A 22,374-nucleotide genomic window follows, 5' to 3' on the forward strand; every position below is an offset into this window, starting at 1 on the left:
CACACCTGAAGCTGTGCTGGACATCAGCTTCCAGAACCACAAAAAAACCTGTCCTGGGGACTGTCACCCTCTCACACGAAACCCCTCTGACCCCCAAGTATGGAGCAAACCATGGCTTTCTGCAAACGGCCAGTGACAGCAGCACAGAAACAAAACACCAGGAACCTGGGGTGCTCTGACATGTGCCTTCAGCACCTGAAGGAGGGTTTCCTCACCTGAGTCTGCCTCCACTACCGGCTTGTCCAGCTCCCCAGAGCATCTTGGTGACTCACCAAATCCCCACCGAGCTGTTTGCTTGTGCCCTCAGTCAATACAGGGGCTGGCTCGAGGGCACAGCTGGAACTACTCCGCTGTGCCTCTTGGGCTGGCTCTGCCAGGGTGCTCTCATAGCCTGGTATTTAGGTCCTCGGGACACGTGCCTGTCCTGCAGCAGTCCTGGGCCTTGCTGATCCTACCTAACAACACGTGCCAAAGACGGCTGTATAATAGCCCACCTTCAGGCCATTCCTACTCACCAAACCATGCTTGCTGGTCCCCCTCCACCTCAATGGCGAGGCCAAAGTCAGCCAGCTTCACGGCTGCTCCCTTCAGCTTGGATGCCAGCAGCAGGTTCTCTGGCTGCAGGAGGAAGCGAAGATTGGGAGACCTGCAACAGCAACCTCCTCGTTGGATATTCAAACCACCTGGCTATCAGCTGTGCCCAACACCGTGGCTCTGCCGCCGTGGGGGAGCTTCCCAAAGCGGGTCTTGGGTAGGCCAAGGGTCTGGGGAGGGGGGGGTCTATACGTGCTTCCTGACTAGTTTGTCCTGCTGTGTGTTCTGGTGCTGCAGCAGCAGATCCTGCACACAGGAGGCCTATGGTTTGCGAGGGGAGAAACTGGGGCACAGGGACTGGAGATGAGCTTGGCCCGTTGCGGCCAGGCTTGTGGTGTGACAAGAGGCACCCCATGGCACTGAGCAGCACGGTGATGCTAGAGGCTCAGAGCACTGCTGCCTACGCATGCTGTCCGTCTTCCCTTCTTCTGTGCTCAGATGTTCCCTGGAAATGTGAAGCTTTGCAATATGCCACCAACCTCCTGCCATTCCCCGTCCCATCTGGGAGCGCTTCCCTGCCCCTGTCCCCAAGCTGTCCTATTCATCTTTCTCTCCACAGCAAGGCATTTCAGTGAGTCAAGCTGCATCTTCCTGGGAGGAAAATTGGCTTCTTGGAGGACCTTGGACCACAGTGACCTCTTTATCCTCTCTCTTCCTTGTATTGCTAAGCCCCGTAGCTTGTCTGTGGCTTTCCCAAAGCTCCTGCACAGCACTCTTCCCTGCAGTGTTTCAGCTGCCCCAGAGGACGTGAGAGGGCAAAGCTTCTCTGGACGTTACTCCCTGAGGTTTTGTGTCATAGATGGGGTCCCTGCATCCTTCCACAGGACCTTCCTCTACAGCTCTTACCTTCAGATCCCGATGGACCACCCCCATTTGGTGGCAATGCAGGACAGCTTCCAGGATCTGCTGGATGCAGTGGCTGCAGGAGAGAGAAGGAGAAAGCTCAGTGAAGTTTTCAGCAAAGCAGAGCGTCCGTAGACACATCTATTTGCCTGCATTTTGTTTTCCATCACCCCATCCCACCAGGAGCCCTGCAGCACCATCTCTCTCTGCCAAAAGCTGCATACCCACAGCCTGGGAATTGCAGAGCAGTTGTAACACTGCCACTGCCAGTAAAACCCAGCCAGGGCTCACTCAGCATCCAGCCCTCAGTGAACAGCAGAGCAGGAGTGCTGGGGCCATGCAAGAACTTGCATTCTGCCCAGAGGTAAGGAGCTGAGAAAGCCAAGCAGTTCCTCACAGAAGCAACACTGTGGGAGTTGGGTACCAGCAGCGGAACCACAATGCCAGCCCAGATTTGGGCTTTAACACCAGGCAGAGCAGATGAACTCTTCAGACATAAAGCTAATGTTCACTTCAGCCCCATTTGCCTCATCTTATCTAATGCAGGTGGCTCTCACTGTGTCTGTCCACTTTATATATAGCTCATTAAACCCTAGCTCTGCTGCATGCATGAGAAAGGAAGGGAAAAAGAATGAGGCAATGATCGCTTTCCTACCAAAACAGCTGTCTGCAAAGCAGAAGGTCTTTATTTACATGCATTTTATTTTAGTTATATGACACTAATAAGTGGACGGGTTGTAAGTGGACTCAGAGTAGGCAGAATATTAAATAAAAAGATCTCTTAATGCCTATAAATAGTGGAATATTTTCCATGCAGATAGAGGTAGCGTAGCCCTTAGCACCCCACCCCTCGGACATTCGTGATGGCTGTGCTCATCTTCCCCCCTGTGGGCTACTCCAATACACACAAGGGGCAAAGCCAGGGGCATGGCACCAGGCACGGTGGGATCTGGGGACTGCTCCGAGAGCTACCCCGGGCAATGCGAGGGACCTCAGCCAAACCACGTCCCCTCGGTGAAACGAGACTAATGCTATCCTCCTCCCTGAGCTGCAAGAAGCAAAAGGGTGGCCAAAATGGTACCCAGCAGGATACCTGGGATGTGCCAGTGGCAGCGTGGGAGGGAGAATAGCTACAGCATATCCTCGCACCCAGCCTGTCCTGGCTGCTCCTCATTAGTGCTTTCAAGTGGAAATGCCAGAGAAATGCTTGCAAATGACTGCAATGTAGCTGCAAGGGAAATGGCAGGAATCAAAGAGCATTTATGCTATCATGCTCCTGACTGGGGCATCAGCCAGATCCTGGCTGCTCCCTCCCATCCTGGCGAGCCTTGCTCCCCAGCTCCTCCGCAGAGGTCAGGCACAGGCTGTGCCAGCAGCCAGGGGAGCAGGACGCTGAGCGCTGACTGGCAGCTGCCTGGCTTCAAAGCGGGGGACCAGCCCTGCAGTAACACGTTCAGCTCTTGGTACAGGAGATGAGTGAGTTAAGATGAGCTTTTTTGCAGCATTGCACACCTGGTTCATGAGTACACTCCGAGGAGCAGCTGGAAAATGCTTCCCAGTATGGAGGAAGCTTATATTGCAAAAAGCCAAACAAGTAGGACCTCACAGAGGAGCAGCTCAGGGGAGAAGGAGTTGTGTGCTGCCACCTCTGCTGCCCCTTTCCTTGCTCACCTGGCGTCTGCCTCACTGTAGTACTCTCTGGCCACGATGTCTTCAAACAGCTCCCCACCTGTGACCCTGAGAGCAAAACAGGCGTGGAGTTACGCTCAGCCACCTCTGCTCAGCACGCGATGGAGCTGGCCCGGTTTGCGCCACGCTCAGCCCTTGGGAACAGCCCCCAGAGGTGCTGGGACGCAGGGCAGGGAACGGCAGCCTGCCAGCCACTCGGGTTGGGGACCTGGACTTAACCCAGCAGGCTTAAACCCCCCGTGCTGGAAAGGCTTGTGTGAGGTGGAGGACGGGGAAGGTGGAAGGACCCGCACGGTTTGGGGAGGCTGTGCAGGGCACATAGTCCAGCACCAGCCCCTTGTCCAAGGCATCATGCTCTGGGACCCGGGCAAGCCCATGAGAGGGTAAAGGCATGCAGCTCATTGTGCATTAAGAGCTAAGTTTAACCATTACTCACAGGTCAAATATCAGGTAGTGGTGACCCTCTTCGGAGATGCTGTCATGGAGCCTCACTGCAGCGGAGACAAAAGCATTATGTTTACAGGGGTCATGGTTTGGCTTCAACCCAGCTCTGCAGCTCCTGGACCTCTCCCGGCCCCTGGGAAAGCCTTTGCTTTGTGCAAAACCCCCTTTCCCCTTTGGGAAAGCCCTTTGGGCTCAGCCAGGAGCTCGGGAAGGGCAGAGCGTGGCAGCCGGGGAAACCTCACGGACGAGGCCCTTTCTGCTCCCTGCTGCGTGAGCTATAGCAGCTCCGTGGGGGACGTCCCCGCTCGACCACCAGCACCCGCCGCGGCCCCAGCCTTGGACAGCGGTGCAAGGCTCCAAGGCCACGTCCAAATCGAGGGACTGCCTGGGGTGGCGCCTGGCCACAGTCGTGGGCAGCTGCTCGGCTATCCTGGGCCACGGCAGCGCTGCGGACGCACGCGTCGCTGGCCAGCGCTCTCCTCCAACACCCAGGATTAGGGTCTGGCTCAGGAGCGGTGCCCGAGCGCAGGCTGCTCTGCCAAGACGCTCTGCTGCCAGGCCCTTGGCAGCAACACAGTTTTTGCCTTTTGTGACCTTCCTTTTCTCCTTGGGACGTCTCATGTCAGGGATGCCCAGGAATCACTGAGGGATGAGTTTCCTTCAGAAGAACCGCTCTCCCCGCCTCCTCTCTTGCTCCAGGAGGGCTGGCGTCTTGCCCTGTCCGCTCGCCTCTCCGAGGGACACCCTGTCCCGTCAGGCACGGGGCAAGTCGCACGGCAGCGCGGCACCCAAAGGTGCTGTTCCCTGTCTGCGCGCTCCCTGCCAGCAGGGCACAGTGGAGAAACTTGCCAGCCTTTTGCTGAATTCTTAATATTTAGACTTAGTTCCCTGCTCGCAGCTTAGCGGTCAGATACGCAGCAAAGGGAAAAGCACAGAAATAAGGCAGAACAGATGAAAAGAGCCTGGCACGTAAATCAGAGCAGAATCCAGCATCCTCTGTCCCAGAATCTTACATTTTGTTCTGATTTCTTTGAGGCAGTAAATATTTAACCCCTTCCTGCTTGTCACCTGGTTTCGGTATGATACAATTTTCAATGCCTTTCAGAGCTATATTTGGAAATCGGGGCGGGGGGGAGGGGGAACATTCAGGTAAATATTATTGTGCGATTTTAGCTCCTAGCTGACTTTACTGCAGCTAAATCAGTAGGAAATATCCTTCATACTCGAGTCTGAGACAGCCAGGGGAGATAACAAGCCCTAGTTTTGGTGCAGGGTATCTCCTGGTGGCAGCAAAACGATGGTTTGCTGGTATTACCCTGCCTCCAAGCTCAGTGGGCAGATCCAGCAGCTGCCAAGAACAAGAATACCCTGGGAACGCACACCAGAGCTCGCAGAAGGTGGGGAAAGAGGGAATTTGGAGACCTTTTTATACCATAAGCACAACACCAAAACCCTTGGAAAGGGGTAGGAAAGCCCTCCGCCCCCCACCCAGACATCTAAGCATCTCTAGCGACTTAATGGGTTCACTCATTAAGTCACAGGTGACCCCAGCACTGAAGTCCCTGGGCCAGGCTGCCCGGGGCTCTGCACTGCCCGATACCCGTCCTGCCGGCAACGCTCACGTCACCCCTTGGCCCAATTCCTGGCAGAATAACGGGCAGAACAGACTTGCTACGCCTGGCTGCATCTGTCCTTTGGGTCTCTTCTGTGGCCTTGAACATTGACTCAAGGCTGTTCATCTTATTTAGTGGTTATTCCCCACCACTTCCCTATTGCAGGCCTCCACAGACATTTCCCCTGCACTCAGATACTTGTGTTTGTTCAATGTTTTTTTTCTTCTTTGACACTTAATCCCAGCTTTTCTGCCTTCCTCTATCAAAAGAAACCCATTTCCTCCCCATTTCATCTCATCTGACAGGGATTTGGGGGGTATTGCTCCTGGGATCCTGCAGAATCCAAAATGTTCAAAAGAGGATTAGACAAGTTCAGTGAGGATTGGACCGTCGTTAACTATAAACAAACGGTCCGGATACACCCTCCGCTTGGGGAAGTCCCAGTTCCTCTGACTGCCAGAGCCCAAGAGGGCACAACACGGAGCGGTCGCTCCAAATATAGCCTGGTCTGAGCGGTATCTGCCGCTGACCCCTGCCAGAAAGGGCACACGGGGAGAGCTGCGCCCAGCCAGACTGTCTCCAGTTCAGTGCCAAGAGCTAAGGAAAGAGCAGGATATAGTTTCAGTCTTCAGAGTCAGAAGAAGAAGGGTAGCCAAAGCACCACCGCAGAATGGCATAAGGCCAAAACTTGCAGCTTTCCCTAACGTTATCCAGAGCCCGCAGATCAGCTGTGTGGTTACAAGGACTTGAAGCTGCCTCTCACCACCTGCAGCTTTCTGACCCAAACTTCTCCTCCAGGCACAGGACAGAAGAGCCAACTCCTTGAGACTCACACCTGGGGGGTCCCTAGCTGCAGGGCACACTGTTCCCACAGGAGATGGGGCAGGCAAGAACTTGCCACAGGAGACCCCACACCAGGAAAGCCCGGGGGTGCACCTCTGCAGGGAGGGTGGTGGGGACCCCCGGTCTTGCTGTGCCCTGCAGTACCAGGGCCGTTTCCTCCTCATTAGCGCTGGTCTGCAGCAGCACAGCTCGTTCCAGCTCCTCTGCAGGTAATTAGCCTGTTTGCATTGCATGCAAGGGGAGCTGCTTGTCTGAGTTTCCAGGCAGCAGGAGCAGGGGGGTGAGGGGAGAGAGGGCAAGGGGAGGAAAGAAGAGCCTCCTGCGTATAAATAGCAGCTCGACCATGCCATTAACAGCCCATGCTGTTAACTCCTTCCAGCTGGGGTCTGCTTGGCCACAGCTGCTCCAAGACAGCTATCTGTGCAGGTCACTGCCAAACAGCAGCGCGTAGGGTAGGGCAGGGAGGAGAGCAATGGGAACCCGACCCTCAGCCCGAAGAGGAGCAGCAGGGAGGCATGATCAGGATAAAGAGATAGAGGAAAAAGGCCAAAGAGAAAGCAGTGGCAAAACAACCTGTCAGGGGGCTTAGCTGCCCCATGGCTGAGTGCAGCATGGGGCTTCATGGCTGGGTGTCCCGCAGCATCCAGGACGTGCTGGTGTCCTGCCCTGGCTCTGCGGTGAGGTGCTCCTGTTGCTGGAGACCCTGCCAGCCCTGCGGGCGGGCAGCACGGCAGGAGGGAGGTGGGCAGCAGGGGTGAAACACTGGGGCCATCAGAGCAGCCACAGTGGCCCCAAGCTGGGAGTTAGGAGTGCTTTTGCACACGGAAACCCTGCAAAAAAAACAGTCCAGTGTGGCCAGCTCCCATATGGGCTAGAAGGGGAAGAGGGCCAGAGGGATGCAGGTATGCAACGATAACCTCAGCCCTGAGCATGGACGCGGCCAGAGCTCCTGCGCTGTCCGTGGGACACTAGGACACAGCACGTCCCCTGCCGCAGCACCTACTCCCTCTCGCCATGCTCGTGGGGTGGACTCCTGCCTCTTTCTCACTTCTTGCTATTCCTGGGCTTTACTCTGCCTTTCCTTCAAGTCTCAGCAATGGCCGTATGAAATTTTGGTGCAGAAGGAAAGGCCTCGGCTGCTGCTCTGATCTGGGGAGGCTAAACTCACCGCTCGGTCACTTCTCTGCTGTGCACTCGTGCTTGAAGAGGGGAAAAAACAGACCCAAACCAGGTGATAACAGCATTAAAAGCTGAATGTACCCAGGAGGGCCAAGCTGGCTGGCTGGGCCTGAGCCTGGTCAAGGGACTCGAGGCAGCTCTGCCTCGCTGCGGGGGCCTGGGCATCCCTCCGCCTGGGGGATGTCTCTGGGGACTTCATGTTCCCGGAGCAGCGGGCCTGCTCCCTCTTTCCCACCCGGCCAGCAGCCGTGTTGCTCAAGAGGTTTGCAGGCTGCAACATGCAGCTGTTAAGTAAAATTGGCTCTTTTTCCAATCTCTGTGCTGCCCACTGCGCTTTCTCCCTCTGTGCAACCCCATCAGCCTTCCAGCCTGTGCTCCCGCGCAGAGCATCCGTCCCACCGGAGCAGAGGCAGGGGACGGAAAACACCCCCTTGTCCGGGACAGCAGCCGGATCCAGCGGGATCTGGCACCCGGCTGGTGCAGAGGAGACCTGGTGCTGCTCTGCAGGCATTTGCCCGAGACAGATTGGAGCTGACAGGCTTTTTACCATCTGAAAGATTTATCAAGTGGGAGCCATGCGCCCGCGTGCACGTGTGCAGGCGAGCGCCGGAAGGGGGGCGAGGTGGGATCCGCTGCAGCAGGCGGCGCGGGAAGCCCAGAGCTGGGGAGGCTGCCAGCGTGGGGTGGCCCCTCGCAGAGGGGAGGCTGCGGGAGCGGGAGGATTGCAGCGTTTGGCCTCTCGCGGGTAGAGTGCTTGGCTGGTCCCGGTGGCCCTGGATCAGGATTGCTGGATCTGCAAGGGGAGAGCTCAGCCGAAGGGAAACCTCCGCTGAGCTCCCGTCCTGCCCTGCAGCGCTCTCCCAAAAGGTGCAGGAGCCCACTGGGGTGAGCAGATCCCCGGCTCCTGCGGAGGGGCAAAGGGGGTTCATCCCCGCAGCTGGGCACCCCGGCTCTGCAGCCCCCGCAGCCCTGGTCCCAGGGGCTCCCGCCAGCAACAGTCGGAGTGACTGAGAGCGCGTATCTGCATCCCTGCCAGGGCTGGGGTTTGGGATTTTTGCTGCAATTTTTTTCCCCTCCCCTCTCTCTCCTTCTGGCCTATTTTTGTCTTTTGCAGGGGCTCAGGAGTTTTCCTGAAACAGCTTTTCCGAAGGAGGCTACTCTCAGATGGACAGTCGGTGGGAATGTCTTCGCTTCCCCCCGCCATCGCTCCTCCCACACGCCCAGCTCTGCTGCGGCTCGGAGCTGGAGTCTCTTTTTGGAGCATGCAGAGGAATAAAGTATCCGTGGTGCATGAGAAGAGTAAAAATAGTCCCTTCCAGCCTGCTGGAGCCCTGTTTCTCCGACAGGGAGCTATGGCCAAGTGGGTTAGTTAGGACCTACTTAAACTCCCCCGCGCGCGGCGGAGGCCTTTCTTCTTGTGACCCCGTTTGAAGACGCTGCGTCCGCACAAGGAAGAGGAGGCTGGAGAGCCAGGCACTGCTCTCTGGATTAAACGGCAACCTGCTGTGAAGCCCCGTGGGCCAAGTCCCCTCTCCCTGCCCGCAGACCCGTGCGCCAGCAGCATCGGCTCCCGGCGGGCGAGGGGAGGAGGAGCAGCCCCGGCTGCCTCCAGGGCTGTTGAATTATCGATGGGGGCCGCGGGGCTGGGTGCAGGCCTGGCAGGGAGCGGGGCAGGCTCTGAGCGGGTGCAGACGGAGGGTGCGGAGCAGGGGAAGGAGGATCTGAAGGGTTTGCTCTGCTCCTTGCCCTGCCTGCCCGGCGCTGGCAGAGAGCAGCACGGCCTTACCTATGTTGGGGTGCTTCAGGAGACGGCAGATCCGAGCTTCTCGCTCCAGCTTCTGGTGATCTGAAAGAAGCAACGTCCCTGAATTAGTGTGTTTGCTGAAGGGAACAAACCGCCTTCAATTCTCCCGGCCTTAGAGAGGGCTCTTGCAAGAGCGGCCAGCGTGGGAAACCTGGGTGGGGGGGAACGTGCACTTAGCAAGGAGCAAACCTGCCCGTTTTGTGGCTAAAGGATGGGTCTGGGAAAGCGCTCTGCATCTGGATCACCCGATGTACGGATATCCCTTCTGGGAGGCCCAAAACGGACACGGCCTGGCCAAGCTCCCCGGCACAGCTCTGGGCTGTGCTGGCCTTCGAATGGCCCCTCGCCCTGCTGTTCCTGTCTCCCCTTTCCTTGCTGAAGAAGGCCTGATCACCTCCCTAGCCACCTCCGAGGCGCCTGGGCTATCGTTGCCGATTGAGTGTGCTTGGCTTTCCGCTATCCAGCCCAGCCCAGACGATCAGCAGGGACGTTTCTGGCCCCAGATGGGTACAACCGAACAGCAGAAGACGGAGGCAAGTGGCAAGAAACGTCAAGCAGAAATGGAGCTACCAGCTCTGCTCCTCTCCTTTCCCAGCCTTTTCACATCCGTCCTTTGTTCTCCCTACACGGGATGTCATTTCTCTCCTTGCTGAACTGCCCGCTCTCGCCCCCCCCCCACCTCCCGCCTCCCCCAGCACCTCCTAGCAGCACCGCCAGCCCCGCGAGGCTCCTGCTGCGCTTTGCAAAGCGAGGTACGCCAGCCCAGGCCAGCAGCATTTCCCCCTCCCCGGCCGAGAGAGCAGTTTCCGTATGACTTGAAGATCGAGGATGGCATCCTCGCACAGCACCGGAAGGGCTGTAGCATCAGGCGCTTAACAAGCTCTGGCAGATCCTTTATTGCTGCGCTTGTGAGCGCAGCGCCGGGCTCTGCCTCGCTCCCTCGCTGCGTCTTCCTCTGTACGTGTGCTGACCCATGCTGCAGGCTCGGTTTCCCCTGGCTGAGCCCCTGCGCCCCTCCGTGAGGAGCTGGGGCGGCGGCAGAGCGGGTCGTGTCCCCATGGTGCGTGGCCGGAAAGGGGACCTTGCTCGGGGCCGGGCCAGGCCAGGAGAGCGTGGCACCCGGCTCCAAACCGGGTCCCTCTGCCCGGTTTGCACCAGGCTGGAGGGTGCGAGGCTCCAGGCACAGCGACCTGAGCCGAGCCGGAAAAGCCTCCCTGCTGCGGCGGTCCAGGACACATTTTCAAATCGTTTTGTTTCTTTTTGTCTCCCTCCGTATTTCACTTAGACGTGAAACAGCCTTCCTACGAGGAGATGCTGTCTCACCGCCGTTTCGTCTGAACGCGTTTCGTGATAGCAGGAAGCCGGCAGCCGGGAGAAGCGAGGATATAATTAGGGCTGCTCGTCTCTCAGCGTTATCAGTGCTGCCTTGCCTACTTCGCACCCCAGAGTCTCGCTCCGCGTGTAACCGGATCTGAGTATCTCCGACTGCCGAGACGTGAAGGTTACACGGACGCTTCCCTGCTGGCGCTGGACCCTGGACGCTTCCCTGCTGGCGCTGGACCCTGCCCCGGGGCGCAATTCCCTCGCGTCCGTCCAGCCTGCTTTTAAAGCGCCCGGACGTTTGGGATCTTTGCCCTTTCCACAGCCCTCGAACTTCTCCCTGGCCGGAGGTTTTCTTAGTTGGCTGCTGAAACATTCCCTCCTGCAATCGCCTCCTTTCCCCGCTGCATGTTAGCCAGCTCCTCTCTGTCCGTCTTGGCCGGGGGGACGTTGCAGCTCAAGCGAACAGACGTGGGCTGGTGCACGTGGAGCTAAGGCCGGGCTCAGCGCAGGCTAATCACCCCGGGGCTCATTTCTTGGGAGCACTTTGCAGGCTGCACAGGGAACAGCGAGCCCGAGGCTGGGGCACGGGCAGCCGTCCCGGGGAGGGGACAGCGGGAGCCGCCCTGGGACGCTGTCCCCGTGGCCTTGCTTTGCGAAGCGACAGCAGCCTACGGGGGTAAGACCATCAAAGCAGGCTCTCAGCCTGCCGTTTCCTCCAGCTGCCAGGTGCAATGAGCGCCAGTGCTCAGCCGCCATGGCCTCCGACACACCAGGGGGGCCTCCCCAGCTCCCTTCCTTGCCGTGTCTGCACCCGCAGCCCTGCGGCAGAGCCCCCACCGGTGCTCGCGGGGTCTGGCCTGCCCTCGCGCAGGGCGTTAGCCAGCGAGGTAGCGCCCAACACGCTCCCGAGGAGCGTGGCGCTGAGTCGCTGCTCCCCGCTCGCTGCCTCAGTTTCCCCATCTGCAGAATGGACGTCAGGGCTAAATGACGAGAGGAGAGGGGGTCCTTGCGCAGAGCAAGGAGGCAGGGGCTGCCAGGGCAGTGGGGCCAGCCCTGGCCCAGCAGCACCAGAAGGGCTGGGAGAGGCACCCAGTCATCTGCTGGGCAAAGCCCTGCTGGTGCAAGAGAAACCTCCCTGGCCGGCACGTCTGCCCGCGCACGTGAGCCTGGAGCGCCTGGAGCCTCGGCCCGGGGTGACTCCAGCTCTCAGCAAAGCGGGTGCGCCAGCGCCCGGTGGGGAAGCACGCCGGTGGGAGCGCAGCGGTCGTTTCCACCCGGCGCCGCAGGCTCGGCTGCGAAACGCACCGCCTGCAGCACGGCCGAGGTGCCCGACGGCAGCCACCAGCACCCAGGGAGCAAAGGCGCCGCTTGTCTCCAGAGACTCTGCTCTTTTGCAGCCCGCTGGAGTGAGTACCGCTCAGGCAGATGTCCCCGCGTGCGGCTGCCCAGTGTCTGCGCTTTCCCCCGAGCATCGCGTGCTGCCAGCAGTGGGCTGCTGGCTTTCGGGCTCGCCGCAACCCCTGCAAGCACACGCGTGACTGTGCAAGCCTCCAGGATGTGCCTTGCGGAGGGCTTTGCCTGCCCAAAAGCCGCCCTGACATTTCTGACCCTCTCCAAGTGTCTCACCCCTTCTCTTTCTCTCCCATCCGCCCGGATGCTACTGCTCGCCCTGCTACTGGCGCCTTGAGGCTAGCTCACGCACTGCCGCATCCCCTGCCCCCTGCAAGGGCACGGCTTCCCCTCTGCTGCGTGCAGGGTCGTGGAGGGACTCGCCACCTCCCGACGTCTGTGCCAGGCGAGGTGCCTGCTACAGCCTTGGTGAGGTCTCCTGGGTCCTGGGAAGCCCTGGGAGCTGCGGGAGCTCTGGAGCATCCTCCAGCCCCTGCGGCACGGCACATCTGCCGTGCGGCGAAGCTCAGCTGCGGGAGCGAGCTACAGTCTTGTCCCCTCTCCTCCCCCCTAGAAACGCAGCCGGTCAGCCAAAGCCTGGACCAAAAAAAAGTTTCTCCTCCAAAAGCTCTGGTTTTTCTCCTGCTGGTTTCATGTGTCAGCAGCCAGGAAGAGACTGCGCCTGGGGGAGTTTGGCAACGCTCCTCACCTGCCCTCCCATGCTCACGTCCCTGCACACCGTCCCTCCCTGTCCTGTGCATGTGACACGGCAGGAGACACTCGCATCTCCCCAGGGCCCGTCATGCCCCTTTGGGGATTGCTCCTGGCCTGGGGAAGGGCCATTCTTGCGCCCTAGCGCTGGCAAAACGGGGAGATTGAGACCACTGCCAAAGGAGGCAGGTGATTCCAGCCAGCAGAGCAGAAACATAACCCTGGAGAGGCGTCTCCGGGTGACGGCAGAGCAAAGAGCCAGGCATCTGTGCCTGCTGTTGCTGGGCCGGTGCGAACCCGAGAAGAGGAAGAGGATGGAGAGAGGCAAAATGCAGAAACAGGTGAGGAAAGGGAGGAGGAAGGAAAGGGAACGTGGCTCAGTCTGCTCTGTCAGGAAGCCCTGCAAACGGGGAGGCGTCTTCTGCCCACTCTGCTGCCAGCTCTGCTTTGCAGGGAGAAGCCAAGCGTTCAGCCCCTGCCGGAGAGCCCGGCCATCTGCTCCCGGCCAAGCCCGGCGCCGGGGGTTGCTTTCCAAAGGATGCTATCGGGTGAGGAAGAGGTGGGAGGGAGGCAGGCTGAGGGGTTCACCCTGCCAGGGGACGGCTGCAAAGCCAGGCTCTGCGGGGAGGGCGGCTGGCCGTACTCAGTTGATGCCCACTGTGCAACGCTCCTGCCCAGCGCGGCTGGGTTAAAGGCTCGGGTGCCGCAGCACGGAGCGACCCCGCGGCTCTAACCCTGGGAGCCAAAGGGCTGGGAGGAAGGGGACGATCCACGTCCACCAAGAGGGGCAGGGGCCAGGCGCTGGCGGGGGCTCAGCTGCGGGGCTCGGGGTCAGGCTTGTGCTGCTTTGGCAGCGCTGCGGCAGGGAGGCTGCAAAACGCTGGTTTAATTTAAGGTCGGAGAGGAGTTTGTCGCAGTTTTCTGGGTTTTATTTTTACCTTCAGAGAGATGAGCAGTGGCATCAGGGAATGAAACAGAGGGAGGGAGTTAATTAAACCCTCCTGGCAGGGCACACGCTCCCGGCACCCACCCCGGGCTCCCTGTTGCGCCTGGCAAGGAGGCGCCCGAGGCTGGGACACGGCAGATCCTGTCCAGTCCCCTCTGTCCTTGCCATCACAGCCAGGCAGAAGACACTCTTGTGTGTGATATTTGGGGTAGGTCCCTGCCTCGGGGCAAGGTTTGGATGAAGCTTTTCTTTGCAGTGATTTGCTCAGCCTTACCCCACGGAGCAGCTTCCCTGGTGATGCGTCCGGCCTTTGCCCCAGGCACTTTCTCCCCCTCCCGGGAGAGCATCCCTGCCATGCTTGCCTCCCCCCCGCTGCACCCACTCCTGCTGGGTAAAGGGTTGCGGCAGGCTGAGCACGAACCCGATCCGCAGAGAGCCCGATCCTGCTCTGCCTGCAGTGGGCACAGTACAAAACGCAGCACAGCTCCTGCCCAAATCCAGTCCCTGGCACTCGAGCGGCTTTGGCTCTAAGGCCTGGACAGCCTAAAAAAGCAGCGTTGCAGCTTCCCCTCTCCGCGCGCAGCTCACGCGTCGCAGCAGAGACACGCGAGAGGGAACCGCACCGGCTTTCCCCAGCGGCTCAGATGCAGCCTCCAGCGCTGAGTGGCACTGAGCTGGAAATCAAGGGTCTGCTCTTCCGCCAACGGCAAGGAAAACATAGCCGACATGCTCCACCGGACCAGACTCATTGTACTGCAGCAAGGGGGTGTGGGTCTACCTCCAGAGAGAAAGTACATGGAGTCCCCCACCCAAGGGCTTTCCCATTTAATTTATGTAGGTAAAATGAGTAAAGATTCCCTCAGCCCCTGGAGAGCAGGGAAGAGGAGGTTGACCCTGGAGAGGGTTGGTACATGGCCCCTTCAGAGAAAAGATGCTCCTGAAAAAACTTCATTATTTACCCCATAGATTGATGGACTCATCTGCCCGGCCAGGTCGGGGGTCCTGGGGGAAACGCCCTTGCTGAGACCCAGCACGGGTGGGTGGCACGTGGGCCCCCAGCACGGGGTGGGATCGCAGAGCCCCAACAGGAGACCTGCTCCTTTGGGGCAGCGCTGGTGCGGGCACGAAACGAGGCAGGGACCGAGAGGAAGACCCTCTCCCTGGCGGGGGGACCTCGTGTGCAGACATGAAGCCTGGGAGAAGCGAGGGTCCGTCCGCGCCCAGCAGCCTCAGTGAGTCTGCCAAAGCTGGACAGGAATATGCAATAGTTCAATATTCAGTAATGCACCTATGAGCACACCAGAGCCACGCAGGGCCTCAGCACGGCTTCTCCCCAGCCACCAGCGGGTTGTCACCCACCGTCACCCTCAGCCTGACCAAATGTGCGTGGTGCTGTGGAGGGCAGAGCCGGGGCTGGCAGCCGCAGCTGAGAGGGAAGAGCGGGTGGAAACACGGCGGGGCTCAGCGCAGCTGGGTACCATGGTGCGGGGCAGCCTCGCCAGCCTCAGCCGCGACCCAGCACGCCGGGAGGCGGGGGGCTCTCAGGCACTCGCTCATCCTTATGGCTGAGGACAAACAGATCCTACATATCTCCAGGCAAGCTTGGGTCTGGGAGACCCCAGCAGTGCCCGGCACAGCCGGTTGCAGGCGCTTCTGAGGAGGAGGAGATGGTGAGGAAGAACAGGCTCTTCTCCCATTGCTGGAGACCTGTGTGCCCAGGAGGCCTGAAGGTCTTTGTAGGGACTCTAGAAAAAGGTGAAGGCTCAAGACCGTCAAGATATTCAGGCATTTGGTTCCCATGCGTTTAGGAGCTCAGTGCCAGGGTTTGCCAGGAACGGGCCACCACAGTGGAAACGGGGTGGGCTAAGGGGGTTTCCCACAGCACATCAAACACCCCCCGCCTGACTGCACATCAAAAGCATCATCTCAGCACCGTGCAGAGGACACCAACTCCCTCTATGGAAACCCTGCTCACTGCTCGCCTCCCTTCCCGGGATCCTTGGCCACCCCGGCCCTGGCGCACCCCTCCGGCAGTGCCCCCATGCCTGCCCCACACTTACCTCGGGCAGACAGCTTCTTGGTGTTGATGATTTTGGCTGCATACTCTTGTCCTGCCAACACCTTCACGCATCTCCGGACGATGGAGAAAGCGCCCCTGGGAAGACAAGAAGCCAAAGGGATGAGTGAAGGGCTCGGCACGGGCAAGGAACCAGCGACAGCCCCACGGCGCCTCCCAGGGCGAGGAAGGCAGTGACAAGCGAAAGGTGGTGGATGGGCGCTGGCTCAGACAGGGCCTCGGGGGCTTGGAGAGCAGAGGAGAAAACGCAGTGAGAGCTCGGGCAGTTTCCTGGGACCTCTCTCCTCGGGGGCATGTGGGCACAGGTCGGACCTGGGGATAAATGCAGCATTTCCCCCTCTTCTCCGTGCTTGCCTGGCACATACGCACCTTTTCTCCTCTCCCTACAGCCTCTGCCTCATCTATCATCCAAGAGACAAACAGCAGTGATTTACCAGGAGTATTGGCTCCTGAGGAACAGCAGGAATGGCCGTAGCTGTCACACAGCGCCCAGTGGCTTCACTTTTGCGTCTTTACATGCTTTAGACCTTGCAGCCCCAGCAGATATTTGCAGGAGCGGGTGCAGGCAGCAGCCGCAAGGGCTCATGATCGATGCAAGGACCCCCCCGCCCCCAGCTGCAACACCCTCACTCCGGCGGGAGAGCGGCCCCCGAGGGCACCCTGCGAGATGCCGGGCAAGCAAGGGGACCCGAGCACCGGGCCAGGGAAGCCTGAGCCCGCGGGCAGGTGGGCGCGCAGTCGGGCCGGGGATACCTGCGCCGGGGGCCGGGGCCGGTGACTCACGCGGCTGCAGCTCGCGCACGAGGGAGCGAAGCGCGGGGGTTTCCTGGAGCCCGGCAGGCAAGCGTGCACGTGCGTCTCGGCATTGCGTCTGCTCTTTTGGGGTCCTCGAAACGTGTCCCTCTGCCTGCCTACCCCGATTTGACCCACCGCATCCCTGGTGTCCTGCTGGGGCGCGAGGCAGAGCTGGGGCTGCCCCTTCGCACCCCGCCGCCCCGCGCCCGGCTGCGCGGAGAGCCGCAGAGGCGGGCGCGCGGCTCTGCTGAGCCCTGCCAGCTCGTGGCACTGAAGACACCAGCCGGGGCTGAGCACAAGTGCTTTTGCCGGGGGCTGAGGCTGCACGCACACACACAGTGGCATGCTGAGCACAATCTTTGTACCTGGTTGCCTTTCCTGCCAAACCCATCAAACCGCTAAAATAATAACCATCAAAAGCAATTCCACCCCCTGCCCCACCTTCCCCCCATTCCCCCGGCGCCCCGCTCCCGATAAATGGCAGCGAATAAAAGGCGGTGGCTTGCGAGTGCCCCGGCGAGTAACGGGGAATAATCGATTTTAGCGGGGGGGGGCGGGCGGAGACCGGCAATTTGGGTTTGAAGGCGATCCGCAGCCGAGGAGGAGAGCGGCGGGGAGCGGAGGGACGGGGCAGGGCGCGCTGGAGCCCCGCGGAGGAGGCAGCTCCCGCACCGCCGCCGAGAGCGCCCCGGGGAGCCGGGGGGGAAACGCCTCATTTCGGCTCTGCCGTGCAGACTGGAGCTGGCCCTGGGGCTCCGCAGGTGCCCGGCTTTGCATCGCTCTCCGGCCTCTGCCCCCGCCGTACTCGCCCTGGCTGGGGCTTGTGCTCCCAAAACGGAGCCTACAGCTCTGAGCGCTGCAAGCCGCACAGACCCGGGCGCCCGCTGGCTCTGCACCCGGCTTAAGTGCTTCCAGCTCGACATTTCTAGCCCCATGGCGGGATTTTGCTGCAGGACCCGCCGCGGGGTTGGAGGCACGTAGGGGTCCCAAAGCCCCACGGTCCGCATCGGCAGCCGAGGCCTCGGGGCACGTTGCTGTGTTATGTCTCCATCCCCGAGGACGGAGAGGAACCGTCGAGGTCAGCCGGAGAGGGACGGCGCTGGGCGCCTCGTCCCCCCGCCATCCCCTCCCTCGGAGCCGGCGCAGCCCACCCGCCGGAGGCTGAGCTGCTAGCAGTCCTCAGCCGCTCGGCGTCCGAGCGGCCAACGCAGCCTCAGCCCTGCGCTGCCTTTAGCGGGACCGACGCCGGGTCCCGGCGCTCTCCTTAGCCCCATCCCGAGCCCCCGTCCCGGTCCTTCGGGGGGGTCTGCGCTCAGTGGGACACCTCCGCGGCGGGCGCCCGAGCCCCAGCGCCGCCAGCGGGGCCTTTCTCGCCCGTGGGAAGTGCCCCAGCCGGGCAGTCGCTCTGACACGGGGATGCTCTGCTTTTCCCTTTTTCACACCTTCTTTGCCAGTATCGGGCTGTGCTGCTGTCTCCCTCCCTCTCTTCAACACCTCCTCCTCCTCCGAGGCATTTTATCTCCTTTCTAGAGAGAAGAGTGTGGGCTGGAGATTTTTTGTTCCTTTTTTTTTCTTTCTTCTTCTTCTTTTTAATAAAAATCCTCTCCTGCAGCTCTAGGAGCGAAGGGGCTGATCGTAGCACTCAGCACGATAATTGTCTCCAGCCTCTCCCTTAACCTGCCGCGGGGGCGGATTCAGTGGTGCCGAAGGAGCCGCGCTTGCTGTTGGTCCTACCCCAGTCACCGTGGGCAGGATGCTCTGCCCCCCCCGTACGGCCCCTGTGCACGTTCCCTCCGCTCCCTTGGCCTCCAGGGCCGGAGGGGCCTCGCGGCCCTTCCTGCAGCGCCTGGCTCTGGGCTCCGGGTCCTGCACTCCAGCAGAGCCCGGGCCACCACCGCTGGACCGCCGGTTGGACGTGCTGCCTGCGCTGGGAGGCCTGGGGAGCGCAGAGTGCCCCGCGGGGAGCAGCCCTTGCAAATCCCCCTCCCTGCCTCTGCCCCACTGTCCCCTGGTGAAGCCCTTTTCCTTGCCTGGGGCTGCTGTTATCTATGTGGCACCTTCTCACAATGTGGGTTTGTCTCGGGGTGAGGATGGATGAGAGCTGAGCTGAGAAGACAGCGGAAAGAGCATGGGTTTGGCACGCTAGTCTGGGAGCCTGCAGGCTGCCATGGCCTGCTGGGACGGGAGAACCTCCTGGGAAAGAGAGAGACCTCTTGAAGGGTGCAGGGAACCTTCCTGGTCTGCTGGCACCCTGAGGTCCCTTTTAGGACAGAAAACTGCTCGTGGCCAACCCGCTCCTCCACTGTTTGGCTTTGCTCCCTCCCTAGGGTTCCCCATCACGCTTGGACCATAGGAGATGAGTTCTCGCTCTTCCCAGCAGGCCAGCAGTGCAGAGGTTGTCACCCCAGCTCCCTCCAGCTCTCCTCCTGGCAGCTGCCTCAGGGATGCCCCGCGTCAACCCCAGCGGCTCACTGGACCACCCTGGGGCACCCAGGAGGCTGCGGCTGTGCTGCCCTGCCAGCAGACTCGAGGTGCAGCCTTTCACCTCTGTGGCCTCGCAGCTCCTCTGGGATGCTGCTCCTCTTTGGGGTGCCAACGGGTACCGTGAATCACCCCAGCCCCAGGGTCATGCCTTGAGGAGGTCCTTTCCTGGCCTCGCTGGCCACACTTCTTTGCCCAGCAGCATCTGCTGTGATTCCCCCTCGATTTAGCCCAATCTTTCCCATTGCCCTGTGGTCCGGAGCCCTGCAGGGAGCAGCTCATTGGAGGGGCGAGCAAAGTGTCTGGGAGGAACGTCATTCCCCACTGTGGAGCTCATGGCACCGGACTGACGAGGCAGAAGGAGCACGCTCTCACTCGAGAGGTACAACACTTCATCTGGATTTCCTGTTCCGAGCCCACAAAATGGGAATTTCCCCACTGGGAAACCGCTGATTTTGCAGAAACCACATGATGCATTGGAAACCATCCCAGTGGAAAATTCCCCACCAGCTCTACAGTGCACTGACTTGTGAGCCCAGAAAAGTCCACCGAGGCCTATAACTTACTCGGGAGCATGTCTCAGCGCTACAGTGGCATCTGCCTCTTTCCAGCTAAGGCAAAAATCAGTAGGATGCTCTGAGCTCAAGCAGCTCCCCTTAGCACCGAGAATGAGCAGCTCTGCCACTGCACCACCGCTCTCTAATTGAATCAGGCCGCAGCAGGAGGGAGAGGTTAGAGCTGCCTGTCGGCAGGGACAGATGCTCCTGGGAGCTGGCGAGGGCCTGCATCTCTCTGGCTCACAGAGCTTGGCTGAGGGTTTGGGATGAGCTGTGCAAATCCTGGCTTTCCCCTGCTGTCAGCCTGCTTATTTGTGTACTTGCAGAAATGCAGCTCTCAACATGGTCCGTCACAGTGGTGCCGGCTGGGGCTCTGGGAACTGCTCGGGCTCCGCGCTGATCTCGCACCCCGCTGTGTCGCGTGCCTGCCTAGCAAAGCAGTTGTACCCTCAATGCAGCAGCTCTTCCGGCCCTTCCCCATCACACCTTTGCTGACAGCATCTTGTCTGTGGCCCCTCACACTATTTCTGCCCAGCCAGCTCCCAGCAACTTCCCTCCATGCCACCAAGTGGTATCTCAGCACCTTCAGCTGCCACCTCTCCTGCCCACCCCGTGACATGCTCGCAGCGTCTCGGAGCTCGGAAGAGCTGCGAAACCTCTGGAAACAGCAGGTCCCAAACCCCAGCTTGCTGCCAGCTCCGCGGAGGGTGCTCGCCCCCCTGCCTGCAGTGCCGGCACGGCCTCCCCGTGCTACGGAGACCTGGCCACTGACTCACTGCTCCGCTCCAGCACCTCACCCCAGCAATGACGCAGTTGCCAAGCTGGGCGAAAAGCACCACACGCTGGGGCACTGCGCGGCTGACCTGTCTCCAAGGGGACATAAAGCCACATTTGCACATCCTGGTCCATTCGCTTCCAAGGAGCTGCACTGGTCTCTAGCAGCAACCTGGTCCCCCTATCTGGATGGGAAATAATAACCGCATTTAACCTGGTGCAAAGTCCTCCCTGATTTTATCCCCTTGATTTCTCCATCTCTGTCCTCTCCTTTCTTGCTCTCCCCCATTTTGCACACCCACGCAGGCGCGCGGGCACCGATTTAGGCACAGGCTCACCCTGCGCTGTGCAATGCAGGCATGCAAGGCTGGAGCAAGTTTCCATGCCTACAGATGGACATAACTGCACATTCGAAACAGATGCGCTCTGGCATCCGGCAGATACACCCCCCCCAGTTCGGAGACAAAGCCGTGACACGCAAGGCTCTCGGGGAGCCCCTCCGAGGGAAAAGCAGCCAAACGCCCCAGATTTACATGCTCCTTTGAAAAAGAGGCACAGAAACCAAAACACAGACACACGCCTGCTCACCCGTGCATGCAGACGCACTCCGATGCGGAGCATCCCTCTGCCCGCACGGGCGACCTGAATTGCTGCTCCGCCCTGGGGTGCTCAGCACCCCGCAGGATAAGCCCACCAGGCAGTTGTGCACCGGCACATTTCTCTTTGCACGCACGCACCTATGCGCACCTACGCGCACCCAGATCGGCAAAGACCTGCACGTGCAGGCACCGTGACCAACCCCCGCCAGGCGAGCCCTCGCCGGCAGCAAAGCCGCGGCAGGGCTGGGCGATGGCTCACCCGCGGGGTGCTCGCACACCGGGGTGCCCCTGCGGAGCTGCTTTCGGCAAGCGCCGGGGATGTGGAAGGGATGGATGGCAGCTGGCTTCGCTGCCTGCTTTCTCCGGGAGCTGCTGAGCGGGTTGGGGCTCCCACAGCACCCGGGGAACCTGGCGCAGAGGATTTCCCTAAAGAAACGCGGGGGGCACCAGTGGCTCAGGCTCGCCTCTCCGCTGTCCCGTCCCTCCTCGCAGCTGCGCAAGTTGCCAGGTGCCCCGGCAGCAGCCTCTCCGAGGAGCTGGGGTCTCTCCTCCGCGAGAGGGGTCCCGTTCCCGCAGCCCCCTCCCCGGACCGCTCGCGATGCCGCGGCACGGCCCGTCGCCGAGCAGCCCCGGCGGGCGGACGGACGGAGCCCGGTGCCTTTTCTCCCCCGCGGCTGCTCCCGAGGCTTTTCCCAGCCGGGTGAAGCCCCTCTGCCGCTCCGGGCGGCCGGGGAGCATCCGAGCCCCGTCTCCAACTTACTTGCCCAGTTCTTCGAAGAGCTGGTATTCCTCGGTGAAGCGATTGCAGGTTATGGTGGCCATGCCGCGGGGCTGGGAGCGCTCCCTCCCCGGCGCCGAGTTCGGTGCGAGTGCCTCTCCTCTCACTCCCTCCCTCTCCGTGTGCTCCCGGGGCTCTCTCCTCGCCGAGGTAAATAAGGGAATATGTTTGATTGACAAGCCCGGAGATAATGATGAGGGCAATTTGTCTTCTCAGCCTCGCAAGCCTTCGTCAGCATCCCCGTCCCCATGGCGACCACCTCTGCCAGAAACGCCCTGTTTCTGTTGCCGGGGCAACTGCTTCCCAAAACGCGGGGCTCGGCCGGCGCCGCGGGGACCAGGCCCTGCCGGGCTGGGGGTCGCTGGCTCGCCGGCGGGGGGCAAAGCTGAAGACGCAAACGTTAAAGGCAAACCGAAGGATGTGGCGGCAGAAGAAGAATTAGGGCAACCCCCCCCCCCCCCCAAGGAAGCAACAAAAAAAAATCAAAAAACCAAAAAAAACCCCCAAACCCAGGTTTCCATGGAAACCACAGATTCCATGTTGCAGGAGGGGACGGACAGGCTGCCATCACCCCGGCAACGGCTTTGCACCCCCAGCCCCGGCCACTGCCGCCTGCGGCCCCTGGCTCCGGCCGGGGCCACCCGGGCGCCGGGCGAGGGGGGGCGCAGTGCCCAGCGGGGCCGGGACCGCCGCCGGCTCCCGCGCTGCCCAAGCGCCCCGCGCCCGCCGCGCCGCCCCCGGGGAAGAAACGCTTTTGGGCTTTCATTTCCCTGCAATGTCCAGCCAGGAGCAGATTGCGGGGTGGGGAGGGATTTTGGAGGAGGAAGGTCTCCCTTTTTGTTTTAAAGCCTCCCAGCGGGCGCTCTGCCGGCTGAGGCGCTGGAGGAGGCTTTGACAGGGTGGGGACCGGGGCATGGCAGCACGGGAGCCTTTCT

The 22,374-nt window shown here is 60.8% G+C and overlaps 1 protein-coding gene across 4 annotated transcripts in view; it reads right to left on the bottom strand.

Moving 5' to 3' along the window:
• Positions 1-21,632, bottom strand: part of CAMK2A (calcium/calmodulin dependent protein kinase II alpha) — a 38,986-nt gene extending 17,354 nt beyond the window's left edge. For 3 of the 4 annotated variants that reach the window (XM_068959514.1, XM_068959515.1, XM_068959513.1), the window contains exons 1-7: positions 21,422-21,581; positions 15,439-15,533; positions 8,992-9,051; positions 3,563-3,617; positions 3,109-3,174; positions 1,441-1,513; positions 516-618 (exon numbers count right to left, since the gene is read on the bottom strand). In XM_068959514.1, coding sequence (XP_068815615.1) covers positions 516-618; positions 1,441-1,513; positions 3,109-3,174; positions 3,563-3,617; positions 8,992-9,051; positions 15,439-15,533; positions 21,422-21,483 — 514 coding nt within the window. In that variant the 5' untranslated portion in view covers positions 21,484-21,581. Of the gene's footprint in view, positions 1-515; positions 619-1,440; positions 1,514-3,108; positions 3,175-3,562; positions 3,618-8,991; positions 9,052-15,438; positions 15,534-21,421 lie in introns of all 4 variants that reach the window. The other variant, XM_068959516.1, reaches the window with a different exon arrangement.
• Between the last annotated feature and the right edge of the window lie 742 nt (positions 21,633-22,374).

This window comes from Struthio camelus, chromosome 13, assembly GCF_040807025.1.
Source record: "Struthio camelus isolate bStrCam1 chromosome 13, bStrCam1.hap1, whole genome shotgun sequence".
In the NCBI taxonomy this organism is placed as follows: Eukaryota; Metazoa; Chordata; class Aves; order Struthioniformes; family Struthionidae; genus Struthio; species Struthio camelus.